The 12,404-nt window shown below is 47.9% G+C and overlaps 1 protein-coding gene across 2 annotated transcripts; it reads right to left on the bottom strand.

Annotated features, from left to right (window-relative positions):
- Window positions 1–7,209: 7,209 nt before the first annotated feature.
- On the bottom strand, window positions 7,210–12,398 carry RIT1 (Ras like without CAAX 1). 2 transcript variants are annotated; one of them, XM_030468580.1, is made up of 5 exons: window positions 12,186–12,398; window positions 11,553–11,609; window positions 10,605–10,678; window positions 9,986–10,177; window positions 7,210–8,271 (listed from the first exon to the last, which is right to left on the bottom strand). In XM_030468580.1, the coding sequence occupies exons 1-5, from the start codon at window positions 12,277–12,279 to the stop codon at window positions 8,041–8,043; spliced, it is 648 nt and encodes a 215-aa protein (XP_030324440.1). In that variant the 5' UTR covers window positions 12,280–12,398; the 3' UTR covers window positions 7,210–8,040. The 2 variants fall into 2 exon arrangements, with proteins under 2 accessions (XP_030324440.1, XP_030324441.1); XM_030468581.1 differs by having other exon boundaries at window positions 8,034–8,207; window positions 12,186–12,335.
- Window positions 12,399–12,404: the final 6 nt, after the last annotated feature.

The following is a 12,404-nucleotide window of genomic DNA, read 5'->3' as shown; positions in this document are numbered from 1 at the left end:
TGGAGAACATGGAGAAAGGTCTGGGAAGCAAGGAGGAGGCTGGAGAACACAGGGAAGGGTCTGAAGAACATGGGGAAGGGTCTGGAGAAGGTGTGAGGAGCAGCTGAGGGGTCCCTGCCCATGGCAGGGGGGGCACTGGGGGAGCTTTGAGGTCCCTCCAACCCAACCCATTCCATGATTTAATGACAGAATCAACCTGGAACTGATGGTGTTCCTGTCACCAGGTTGAGCAGTGACATTCTTGTCTATTTTAGGAATACTGAGGAAGGAGTGAAGCACTCCAGACTCCTACTCTGGTGATTCAGTTCCAGCTCCTCAGCAGCAGGCAGGCAAAGTGTTGAACAAAGAAAACCATCAGAAACCACTGAGATGCTGCAGTTGTCAGAAAATCCCCCTTCATCCTTCTCTGCCTGGCTTTTCACAATTCACATTTCACAAATGTCCCATTTTTCAGGCTCTTACACCATCGACCAGACAGCAACAACTGAATTGGTGTGAGAAAAATAGAATCATAGAATCATAGAATCATAGAATTGGCTGGGTTGGAAGGGACCTCAGAGATCATCGAGTCCAACCCTTGAACCACCATTGTGGTTGCTGGACCATGGCACTCAGTGCCACATCCAGGCTCTTTGGAAAGATCTCCAGACACGGAGAATCCACTACTTCCCTGGGCAGCCCATTCCAATGCCTGATCACCCTCTCCAGAAAGAAATTCTTTCTCATCTCCAACCTAAACCTCCCCTGGCACAACTTGAGACCCTGCCCTCTTGTCTTGCTGAGAGTTGCCTGGGAAAAGAGCCCAACCCCCCCTGGCTCCAGCCTCCTTTCAGGGAGTTGGAGAGAGTGATGAGGTCTCCCCTGAGCCTCCTCTTCTCCAGCCTCAACACCCCCAGCTCCCTCAGCCCTTCCTCACAGCAATTCTGCTGGATCCCTTCACAGCCTCCTTGCTCTTCTCTGGACCTGCTCCAGCACCTCAAGCTCCTTCCTGAGGGCTGAGGGGCCCAGAACTGGACACAGGACTCAAGCTGTGGCCTCACCAGGGCTGAGCACAGGGGCAGAATCCCTTCCCTGGACCTGCTGGCCACGCTGTTCCTGAGCCAGCCCAGGATGCCATTGGCCTTCTTGGCCACCTGGGCACACTGCTGGCTCCTCTTCAGCTTCCTGGCAATCCAGACTCCCAGCTCCCTTTCTGCCACTCTGTGCCCAGCCTGGAGCTCCCCATGGGGTTGCTGTGTTGAACCTCATCCCCTTGGGATCATCCCAACTCTCCAGTCTCTCCAGGTCCCTCTGCAGAGCCCTCCTGCCTTCCAGCTGATCCACACTTCCCCCCAGCTTGGTGTCATCTGGGAATTTATTAATTGTGGACTCAATCCCCTCATCTAAATCCTCACTAAAGACATTGAACAGCACTGGGCCCAACACTGATCCCTGGGGGACACCACAGCCGCCATTTTGATGCAGCCCCGTTCAGCACCACTCTCTGGGCCCGTTCCAGCAGTTCCTGACCCAGCACAGGGTGCTCCTGTCCAAGCTGTGGGCTGACAGCTTCTTCAGGAGAATGCTGTGGGAGACGGTGTCAAAGGCTTTGCTGAAGACCAGGAAGACCACATCCACAGCCTGGATGTGGCACTGAGTGCCATGGGCTGGGAACCACGGGGGGAGTGGATCAAGGGTTGGACTCGATGATCTCTGAGGTCCCTTCCAACCCAGCCCGTTCTGTGACTCTGTGATTCTATGATTCTATAATTCTATGATTCTATGAAATAGGGATGATGCCCTTACACCAGAGCTACACAACCCAGAGAGGAAAACCCCACAGTAAAGCCTGCCCAGAGCATTATCAATTATTCAAGGCTGTCAGATTGAATCAGAGTTTTGGCCATCACCAATCTATAGAAATTAGGGTTTTTTCCATTGTTATTCCTGATGCTCTCTGCAGGGAACATCTGGATTTAGAGAGAATTTTAACACTTTTCACACCATGTGCAGAACTCTCACCTTTTTTACCCTCTCTCCATTGCCATGCTCTGCTCTGTGGAACAACAAAACTCCCAATCCAAAGCAAAGGAGCTGAAATAACACCAAGGGAAATTAATCCAAATGTCCTTTGAGATCCCACAGCAATATTGATTATTGCCAATAACCATTCCCATGGTTATGCACACACTTTAGGCCCTGGAGTCAGCTCTGTATTTTTTTTTCCCTCCTTTCTCACCCAGCTTTAGGTCACACTCCTCACCCCCTGAGCATCAGTGATGTTTGCAGAGCAGGTTTGGTTTTTTTTTATTTATTTCCCTCTATTTCTGGGCCTCTTTGTGCCCATGCCAAGGGAAAAGCTTCCAGTTCTGCTGCTGGCCTGGCCCTGGGGACAGGGAAAAACCCAGGAGCACTCCAGGGTTGGATTCAACCAGAATGGTCCAGGTGGAAAGAGACACTCACCTGAATCATCTGCTTCCTCTTCTTTCCCTTCTCCAGTCTTGTGATGTAAGTGGTGAATTCAGGAATCTGGGATGATTTTTAATTAGTTTTTAATTTTTTGTTTCCTTCCCCACAGTTATCAGGGCTCTGGAGTTGACCTCTGGGTATCTTCAGTTTCAGCCCTTTTCCAAAAAGCTTCCTGCTGTCTCAGCAGAAGTCTGACCTGGAAGAACAAGAAGGAGATGTCAAAAATTCTGTCATAAAATCACACACAATAAAAGGAAACCTCTACCAGCACCCCAGAGCAGGTGAAAGATTTTCTCAGTTCTCTCAAAGGGGACAGAAAACAGGAAAATCCACTCCATGAGGTACAGCTCCTCAGCTGAGGTTTCTTCATTCCTGGGGATGCAAAAGGCTTTTTTGGGGCTGATTTTGGTAATTACAGCCTTCAGCACCTCCAAGCCTGGCCTCAGGGAGATGAAATAATGGGAAGCTCTTTCCTCCCCTGGGTTTGACACCTCAGAGAACCCCCAGACACCCAGCATGAAGTTGTCCCAAGCTGTTTGATCTGCAGGTTTTATTTAAAACCATGACTGGGACACAGTTTTTATTGAAAGGCTCCATTCCTGGGAGCTTTTTTTTATGGAAAACTCCCACTCTTGTAACTCTTCAGATGACAGATGCTGGGACACTTAAACATCATGGTGGGAAAAGAATGGTAGGAATGCAGTGGTGGGAATCTTTTCATTCCATGGATTTGTTTGTGCCCTTTAGGAAAGGGGTCACCAATGCAACAGCTTCTGAAGCTTTAAAGTTTGCTTCTAAGGAGATAATTACAAGTTTCTCCCTAATTAGTCTCTAGATCTTACCACAGGATCTAAACACTGCAAAGTGATTTGGTTTGCTCGACATTTGAAAGCCCCCAAAAGATGTAAGAATAGATTTTTATTTTGGTCTAAATTAGGTTTCCCCTGTTATGGAGAAGACAAAAGGGATGCAGCAAAATTACTGAACAATTGCTGCTTAGCAGCCCCCACACCTGAAGGGGGTGGCTGGGGACAAAGCAGCCCCAGCCCTGGCAGGTGACACCAGCACAGCTTGGGATCAGGGGATGCTTTGGGTTGGAAAGGACCTTAATGATGATTCCAACCCTGCAATTCCAACCCTCCTGCTATGGGCAGGGACCCCTCCCACAGCCCAGGGGGCTCCAAGCCCCATCCAACCTCCAACATTCCCAGGGATGGGGCAGCCACAGCTTCTGGGGGTGACCTGGGGCTCAGCACCCTCACCCCAAAGAATTTCTCCCTCCCTCCCTCCCCAAGATCTCCTCTCCATCTCCCCTCTTGCAGCTGGAAACCCTTCCCCCTCATCCCATCCCTCCAGGCCCTTGTCCCAAGTCCCTCCCCAGCTTTCCTGGATCCCTTCAGGCACTGGAAGGTGCTCTGAGGTCTCCCCGGAACCTTCTCCTTCTCCTTCTCCTTCTCCTTCTCCTTCTCCTTCTCCTTCTCCTTCTCCTTCTCCTTCTCCTTCTCCTTCTCCTTCTCCTTCTCCTTCTCCTTCTCCTTCTCCTTCTCCTTCTCCTTCTCCTTCTCCTTCTCCTTCTCCTCCTTCCTCCTTCTCCTCCTCCTCCTTCCTCCTCCTCCTCCTCCTCCCTTCTTCTCTTCTCCAGGCTGAACACCCCCAGCTCTCTCCTCCTGGCTCCAGAGCTGCTCCAGCACCTCCAGGGCCTCTTCTGGACCAGCTCCTGGTGCTGGGGATCCAGAACTGGACTCAGTGCTCCAGATGGGCTCTGATGAGAACAGCACAGAGGGAGAGAATCCCTTCCCTGCCCCTGCTGCTTGGGATGCAGCCCAGGTCTGGGATGTTTCCTGGGGGCTTCCAGCTCACCCTGAGCTCCTCCTCACCCCATCCCCCTAAATCCTGCTCCTCAGGGATGTTCTCACTCCATTTTTCATCCAAACCCAGGACACCTTGATGAGGTTGACATGGACCCACCTCTCCAGGTCCCCTGGAATGGTTTCCTGTCCTTCCAACAGCACCTCACAACTTGGCACCATCCCCCAACTTGCTGCTGGGGAACTCCAGGTGCTGTTGTTCACCAGAGAGAGGTTACAGGGGAGGAGAAGTGATCAGAGTCCATGTCCAGTGTTATTTGCTCTGCAGACGGGGTGTGCTGGGATGTCTGGTGGCTTTGGAGGTCCTGGAAAGCAGAGCTGGAATGTTTCCCAGGAGGCTGAGGAAGGAGCTGAAATGCCTGGAGGAAATCTTGCAGTCAGGATGAAGTTAAAACACCACCAGAGCTCTCACTGGATTGCTGGATGCTTAGAAAACATCCTGGACTCCATGTGGAGAAAAATACCTTGCAGGTCTAGCTGGGTTTCATTAATTTCTGGGTTTTTTTCTTTTAAAGTTTTGTGGATAAGGAGTAGCTTCCAAAGCTTTGGATTCACTGCTCATCACCTGCCAGGTGGTGAGGCCAAGGGTGTTCTTTCTGTGAAGGAGAAAGGAGGAAGCACACCAACATCTGCTGCCAGGGATGGGATTATCTGTCAGCTGGAGGTGCTAAGAAGAATTTTAAGAGTTCACCTTCTAGTCCAGAATTACAGTCCAAGAGGCTCTCTCAGGACACCAGAAATGGGTTAAGAGGTGATCAACTTATCTGCCAACTCAGAACAGATGCAGCTATAAACCCAAGGAGGGTTTACTATGTAAACAACTTACAATTTAGCACAGAATTTAAGCTTTGCACCACTTAAACACGATGCATCAAGTTTTCTTTCCTTTTTGAGGCAAGATAAGCATCTTCAGAAATAATTTCCAAACAGCCCATGAGCTTTCTCCCCTCAGCACTACCCCAGGAAGACCTGGACACCACATTAGACACCACAGAATCAAACCTTTGAGTGCAAATGTCTGTATTAAAAAACATATATATTGTGTCAAATAAAACAATAATTCTGTGTACAAATTTATACATGAGAAAAATAAAACTCTTTTTTGAATAACACTGTGTAAAAAAAAAAAAGAAAAAAAAAAAGTGCTTGCTGCTGTTCTGATGTCACCACTCTCTAAGCAACAGGCTCACAAAAGGCATCAGTAAACACTTCAGTTGCATTGGAGGAATCACATAAGGCACAGACAGGAGTTATTTAAAGGTGAAAATAATCCCATGCAGCTTTGGATACTGCTGAGAGGTTACATTTACACATTATCTGCAAATTCTGGTTGTAGGCAGCTGGCTAAAAATATAATTCTTGTTAACTTGGGGATGGCACTGCCACCAGGGCCCTGGGGAGCATTTCCAGAGAGCTGCTCTGAAATAATCACCAGGGAATCCTGGAATGTGAGGGGTTGGAAGGGACCTTGAAGGATCATGGAGTCCAAGCCCACTGTCAGAGCAGGGTGAGCTGCAGGAGGTCACCCAGAACACTTCCAGGTGGGCTTTGGATGTCTCCAGGAGACTCCACAACCTGGGACTGTGTCCTGTCACCCTCAGAGGGAAAAAATTCCTGATATTTCTAGGGAACCACCTGTGCTCCACTTCATAACTGGAGTTTTGTAAACACTGCCCCTTCTCCTGTTGTTGGTCACCCCTGAGAAAAGCTTTGACTCCATCCTCCTGGCACTCCCCCCACACATATTTAGGTTTATAACCATTAATGAGGTCACCCAATTAATGAGAGCCCCAGCTCCCTCAGCCTTTCCTCATTCCAGAGATGTCCCACTCCCTCAGTCACCTTGGTGCCTCTGCTCCTGACTCTCTCCAGCAGTTCCCTGTCCTTCTGGACCCAGAACTGGACCCAATATTCCAGATGGAGCCTCAGCAGGGCAGAGGAGAGGAGAAGAACCTCTCCTGACCTCCCCTTTTCATGCCCCCCAGGATGCCCTTGGCCTTCTTGGCCACCAGAGCACACTGTTGGCTCATGGGCATCCTTCCATCCAGCAGCTCCCCACCTCCAACAGCTCAGTCCCCAACTTGTTCTGGTGCCTGGGGTTGTTCTTCCCAAAGTGCAAGACTCTACACTTGCCCTTGGAATTCATTCAATTTCTCCCTGCCCATATCTGTCCAGGTCTAATTCCTACAAGGACAGAATCAGTGGCTGCTTTTAGAGCAATTTCTGACCTCCTTCTCCTCAGATTTTCTCCTAGATGATTTTCCTAGGGTTTTTACAGCATTTAATTCAACAATGAGCAGAACTTTTCAATCCTAAACCAGGAACTCCTGGAAAGATGGACAAAACTCCTCCCAAAGTTCACAAAAAAAAAAAAATGTCTTAAATTTTGAACAATCTGAATTATTCTCAGCCTTTTCCAAACAACAGATGTGATTCCTGCCAGTGTGGGGTGACACTGGGGCACTGGAAGGGAGGAAGAGAAACCAGTTTAGCTCAGGTAACCTCCCCCTACAAATTCCTCATTGTGGTTTTAAATCTTCCATGAAGAAAAGACTCTTAAAATCCACAGGCACAGAATTTCCAGTTGTATCTTAAGCAATAAGGAGTTCAGGAAAAAAAAAACAAAGCTGAAGTTTATATATTTGCTAATATACCTAATTCCTAATTCCTTCCACTGCAATTCTGCTTGTAAGATTGTATTGGAAGAATCTTACCTGGTTTAGTGCTCTTAATTCTGGGCCCAGAAACCTCAGGATCAGTCATTTTCTCTACAAAGTAGCTATCATAGAATAATCTGGAATTCCTAATGTTAGAGACTTCTATTTACCAAAGATACTGGCTCCTTTAAGAGAAGAACATAAAACTGACTGTAAATAAATAAGCCAGAGCACCATTCCAACTATGATTTTTTAACAAGCAAGTCAGAAAAACTAAAACTGTGGTTTCTACACCATCATTACATGACAGATGCTATGGCAACACAGGAAATGCTATATACAGTAGGAAAATGCTACATATTCAGGCACTGTTGTGAAGCTCCTGCTGCCACAGGAACCAGAATTTGCTTTTTCTGACTTGTTTTAGGATCCCACCTGCAATACTGCTGAGCATCTGGCAAGTTAGATAAATGTGTACAAATACTCCACGTTTGATTTTGCTGGAAGAAAAAATCAAAATTCAAAGAGAACACAAGAACTCTTAGCACAGCAATGCCATCTGTCCACAGCCAAGGCTGCTAGTCCTGACACATACCCTGTACACAGCCTCCACAAGCTGCCTCTCATCTGCTGCTGTTCCAGAGAGCAGCAAAAATCTCCTTGTGCAAACAACTAGGGAAAAAAATGAAGGTTAGGTTGGGTAGAACTTCAGCCATATTTGACACAATTCAGTTTCCAGTACACAGTGACCAAAGACAAACATTGAAAAGTGCAGGGAGCTAAACCTATCAGCGTTTGTAACCAGCGACAGACAAGCAATGTTTGCTGGATCCAGTAAAAAAAAATGACAACAAACAGGAGTACAACTGTTACCTTCTCTGAAGTTAAACATCCCAAATGAAGGGAACACCACTCTAAACAAAAACAACTGGTAGAAGTTATGCATTCCCTCAGCAAAGTCCCCTCAGCTTTAACACAACGCTGCCAAAACGTTGTCACTAAACCGCTTTGGTTACAAATGGCTGTCCTCAGGTTTTGTGTTATTTTGCAGAGGAATTCTCAGGTATTCAAGTGACTGAATCCTTCTTCCTTCTAAAGGGTGACTTGAGTCTTTTCCACACGCTGCTTTTAGGCTTTGATTTTTTTTCCATGGCCATCACAGCTTCTTTCTCTTTCCGGCGGATCTCTCGCACGAGAGCGTGGAAGACGTCGTCGATGTAGTAGCGGTAAGCAGCTGAGGTTTCAAAGAAAGGGCAGTTAAATTCTCGTGCTAAAGCAGAGCCTTCTTCTTTGGAAACCTGAGGAGAGATAAAAAATAAAAAAAAAAACCAAACAAACCAATCCCCACACTTGTCAAGAAAGCCCAAAGCAGGAAGTTTGGTTTCTTTACCACTTGTTTTTCTGCTTGCTCCGGAACTGCGACCGCAGTCTGGGAGCTCCAGCACAGCTCAGTTCCACTCATCTCTAAATCTTTCTCTCCAAACCTGGTTTTTTCTTCCCCTTATCACAATTGCTGTTAAGAGATTCTCTGGACATCCAAGAAACCAGAAATTCCTTCAAAAGATTATTGTTTCCTTGGAGTTTATCTAGAAATTGCCTCATGTGAGCAGACTCAGCCCTCACACCAGAATCTGTCACTTGGGAAAGCAAAGTATCTCCTGCTCCAAACCTCTTGTTTATCAAACTACTACCCAGAATTAAGCAAAACCTCCCCAAAAAACCCACAACAAAACAAAACAAGCCACCAACAAACAAAAAAAACCCCAAACACCCCAAAGCAACCCCCCCTGATGTTACACATCCCTTTGCTACTGTGATTTTCATGCTGCAATGCACACACAAAGTTCATCTCACTCCAGCTCTGCAAACAGCACCTCTGGGACTTCTCTGCAAAGTCCATTTCCTTCAAGTGGAGCTCTGCTTCAAACTGTTCAGCCACAGATGGCAGTTCCTCTTTTCCTAAGGTGAAAGTAATTCTCCTTTCTGTCCCTTTTCCCTCTGGCCTCCATGATTACATGTCCATTCCTACCACTCTCAACCCAGGCTGGGATCTGCAGGTGCTTCCCAAAATGCTAAAACCTCTCTTTTCACAGATTCAAAGAAAGGCAAGGCCCAAGAGCAGCTGAAACTCAAAGCATCAACTTCAAGATTTTACTTTTGTCAGTGCTGTATGCATTTGGTTATTCAGCAAGTACTTCTCTACTGATACACAGAATCATCCATGTGGGAAAGGAGCTCTGGGATCATCAAGTCCAACCCTTGATCCACTCCCCCCGTGGTTCCCAGCCCATGGCACTCAGTGCCACATTCAGTCCCTTTTTAAATATCTCCAGGGATGGAGAATCTCTGGGCAGCCCATTCCAATGGCTGATCACCCTCTCTGGAAAGAATTTCTTCCTAAGATCCAACATAAACCTCCCCTGGCACAACTTGAGACCCTGCCCTCTTGTCTTACAGATAGAAACTGATCCTCCTGGGCTCCAACCTCCCTCCAGGGAGTTGTAGAGAGTCATGAGGTCTCCCCTGAGCCGCCTCTTCTCCAGCCTCAACACCCCCAGCTCCCTCAGCCCTTCCTCACAGCAATTCTGCTGGATCCCTTCACAGCCTCCTTGCTCTTCTCTGGACCTGCTCCAGCACCTCAAGCTCCTTCCTCAGCTGAGGGGCCCAGAACTGGACACAGGACTCAAGCTGTGGCCTCACCAGGGCTGAGCACAGGGGCAGAATCCCTTCCCTGGACCTGCTGGCCACGCTGTTCCTGAGCCAGCCCAGGATGCCATTGGCCTTCTTGGCCACCTGGGCACACTGCTGGCTCCTCATCAGCTTCCTGGCAATCCAGACTCCCAGGTCCCTTTCTGTCACCCTGTTCCCAGCCTGTAGTGCTGCACGGGGTTGTCATGGCCTATTATTCTCGAGTAAACATGCAAAAAAAATCATAAAGGGAGCATAACCTCTTGTGTTATTGCATTCTACAGCAGAAATAGCTTCTAATTGAGGGCCTCTTGTGCCATTTACCTGCCGAAGCTGTGTCAGATCAGATTTATTTCCCACCAGGACCACGGGGGTGTCATCAGTGCGGCGCACGCGGTAGATGAGTTGTTTGAACTCACGCACTTCATGGAAACTGCGCCGGTCTGTGATGGAATAACAGATGATAAACCCCTCGCCAGCCCTCATGTACTGGTCTCTCATGGCTGTAAACTCTGCCTAGAAAGAGACAATGACAATTTCAATGGCACATGTCAGAAAATGGCTTTTGAATTGGCTCAGAATGGGAAACTTAACAGGCGCTCCAAAACGAGCCGTGAAGGAACTCGGTGAACAGGGTTTATTTATTATTATTATTTATTTATCTTCTTGTTCTCTTTCATCCAGGACAAGGTCTGGCATGTGTTGGGATTAACACCAAGTTCCCTCACTACAGAGGTGACATCAGCATGGCATTTATCAGCCAACACATACTGCTTGTTGGTCAAAGCAGTGCATGAAACCAGAGCACCAAGCTGCCAAAATCAAGTGTGACTGCACGGTGCTTTGGAAAAATAAGAAAGCTCAAAAAAATCATTTGGAAGGAAAAAAATAACTTTTTTATGGACTTAACACCCTCCCAATTCACTTATGAGTACTCACACACCTGCCCTGCTGTGTCCAAGATATCCAGATTGGCAGGTTCATCATCAATGCGTATTCGTATTTTATAAGCGTCCTCTGAGGGTTCACAGCACATCCCAAGGAGCAGGATTGGAGTAGGAATGCAATAAAAGAAATAAAAAGAATAAAACAATCAGCACTCCACAAAGGCAACAGGAAGGCAGAAGAAGCTCATACAGAAACGTTACTTCACTACTGATCTTTGTTTAGCAGCTAATTACATTTTTAATTTTGGGGGTGTCAGCTTTTCAACTGTTTGCTAAAATCCTGCTCTTGTGGCTGCTTTTCCTGACAGATCAAATCCTACCAGCTCATTCTGGACACCTCCATAAGAGTATCCCATTTTTCCCAAAGCCAGAAAACACTTGTGATTCAAGAGCAGAACTGGCCAGCATCACCTCTTTTCTGAAAGACAATAAATATGCTGCACTCCACAACACTCCCAACCAGAAACCTGCTGCTTTTCCCACTTTTCCTTAGACAGTGCAACTCTTGGTGCAGATTTCTCCTAGAGATGTTGCAAAAGAATAATTTTTGCACATTTGGCCTGATAAATTCATAGCAGAGAGCTGATTTGCAGCATTTAATTTCTTTTTACTAGACAACTAATCATTTGTCTGCAGTTTTCCATCACTGCCAACATACAGAAAACTCTCTCAGGGCACACTCTATCTGTGTTGGGACAAAAAAACAGGAAATTTCTAAAACTCAGGATTAGGTAGCTCAAACTAGGACAGAACTCCAGCTCTCACACCAATATCAGAACATTCAGTAACAGAGTAACCTACGGGACTTGGATCCTCAATTTATATCCAAATCCAAAGCTTTTTTTTTATTGGGGTTTTTTTTTTTTTGAGTACTTCAAAGCCACAGACCCCGCACCAGGTTAATCTGCTGAGTGAACAGCAAAGAGAAAACCAAGTTTTCTTACCAATTGTGGGATCATGATCCTCCGGGAAGCGGTGACTGATGAACTGCATGGTCATGGCTGGAAACAAAAATCAGAGGCACAAATTGGAGAGAACTCGGTAAAACATCGAGCACGAACGTGCTTAAGCGCCTTGTTTCCCTAACAGCTAAAACGTAGTCGGTAGAAGACTTAAAAAGAAAAATACTGCAGTCGAAAGAGATCAAATAACTCGAGAAAGCAGAGAACGACGCCCTCATTCTCAACAAAGCTGGACGCAGCTAAAACGCGGAAGAACGAGGTAAAAACCCTCCCGAGACAGCCGGGGCGGGGGACAGAGACGGAATAACGGGGGGGAAGAGGAGAGACAGTGCCCAAACCGGCTTTTTTTTCACTCAGGAAACGTGTCACCCCGCAGCTGCCGGGCCGAGCCGCTGCCACCTCCCGGGGCCCGCACTGAGGGAGAGGGGGGCAGAGCGGGGCCCTACCCGGCGCAGGGCGAAGAGGGAGAGGATGAGAGGAGCGAGAAGGAAAGAAGGAGAAAGGAAGGAGAAAGAAGGAGAGGGTGAGAGGAGAAGGAGAAAAGGAAGGAGAAAGAAGGAGAGGGTGAGAGGAGAAGGAGAAAGGCTTTAGGGCCCTGGGACCCCCGGTACGCACCGCTCTTGCCGACGCCCCCGGCTCCCAACATCACCAGCTTGTACTCGCGGGATTGCCCCGCCGCCCCGCCGCCCGGACGGGCTCCGGATTCCATCTCTTCAAGTCCGAAGAAGCCGTCGCTGAAGAGGGTGAGCAGCTGCTGCCGCCCCTTCCCTTCCCTCGCCCTCCGCTCGGCCCCGCTCCGCGGCACCAAAATGGCGGCTGCGCCCTCACGGCCCG

This window comes from Calypte anna, unplaced genomic scaffold (assembly GCF_003957555.1).
Source record: "Calypte anna isolate BGI_N300 unplaced genomic scaffold, bCalAnn1_v1.p scaffold_177_arrow_ctg1, whole genome shotgun sequence".
NCBI lineage: Eukaryota > Metazoa > Chordata > Aves > Apodiformes > Trochilidae > Calypte > Calypte anna.
Note: the sequence above shows the minus strand (reverse complement) of the source record. Positions and strands in the feature narration are given on the sequence as shown.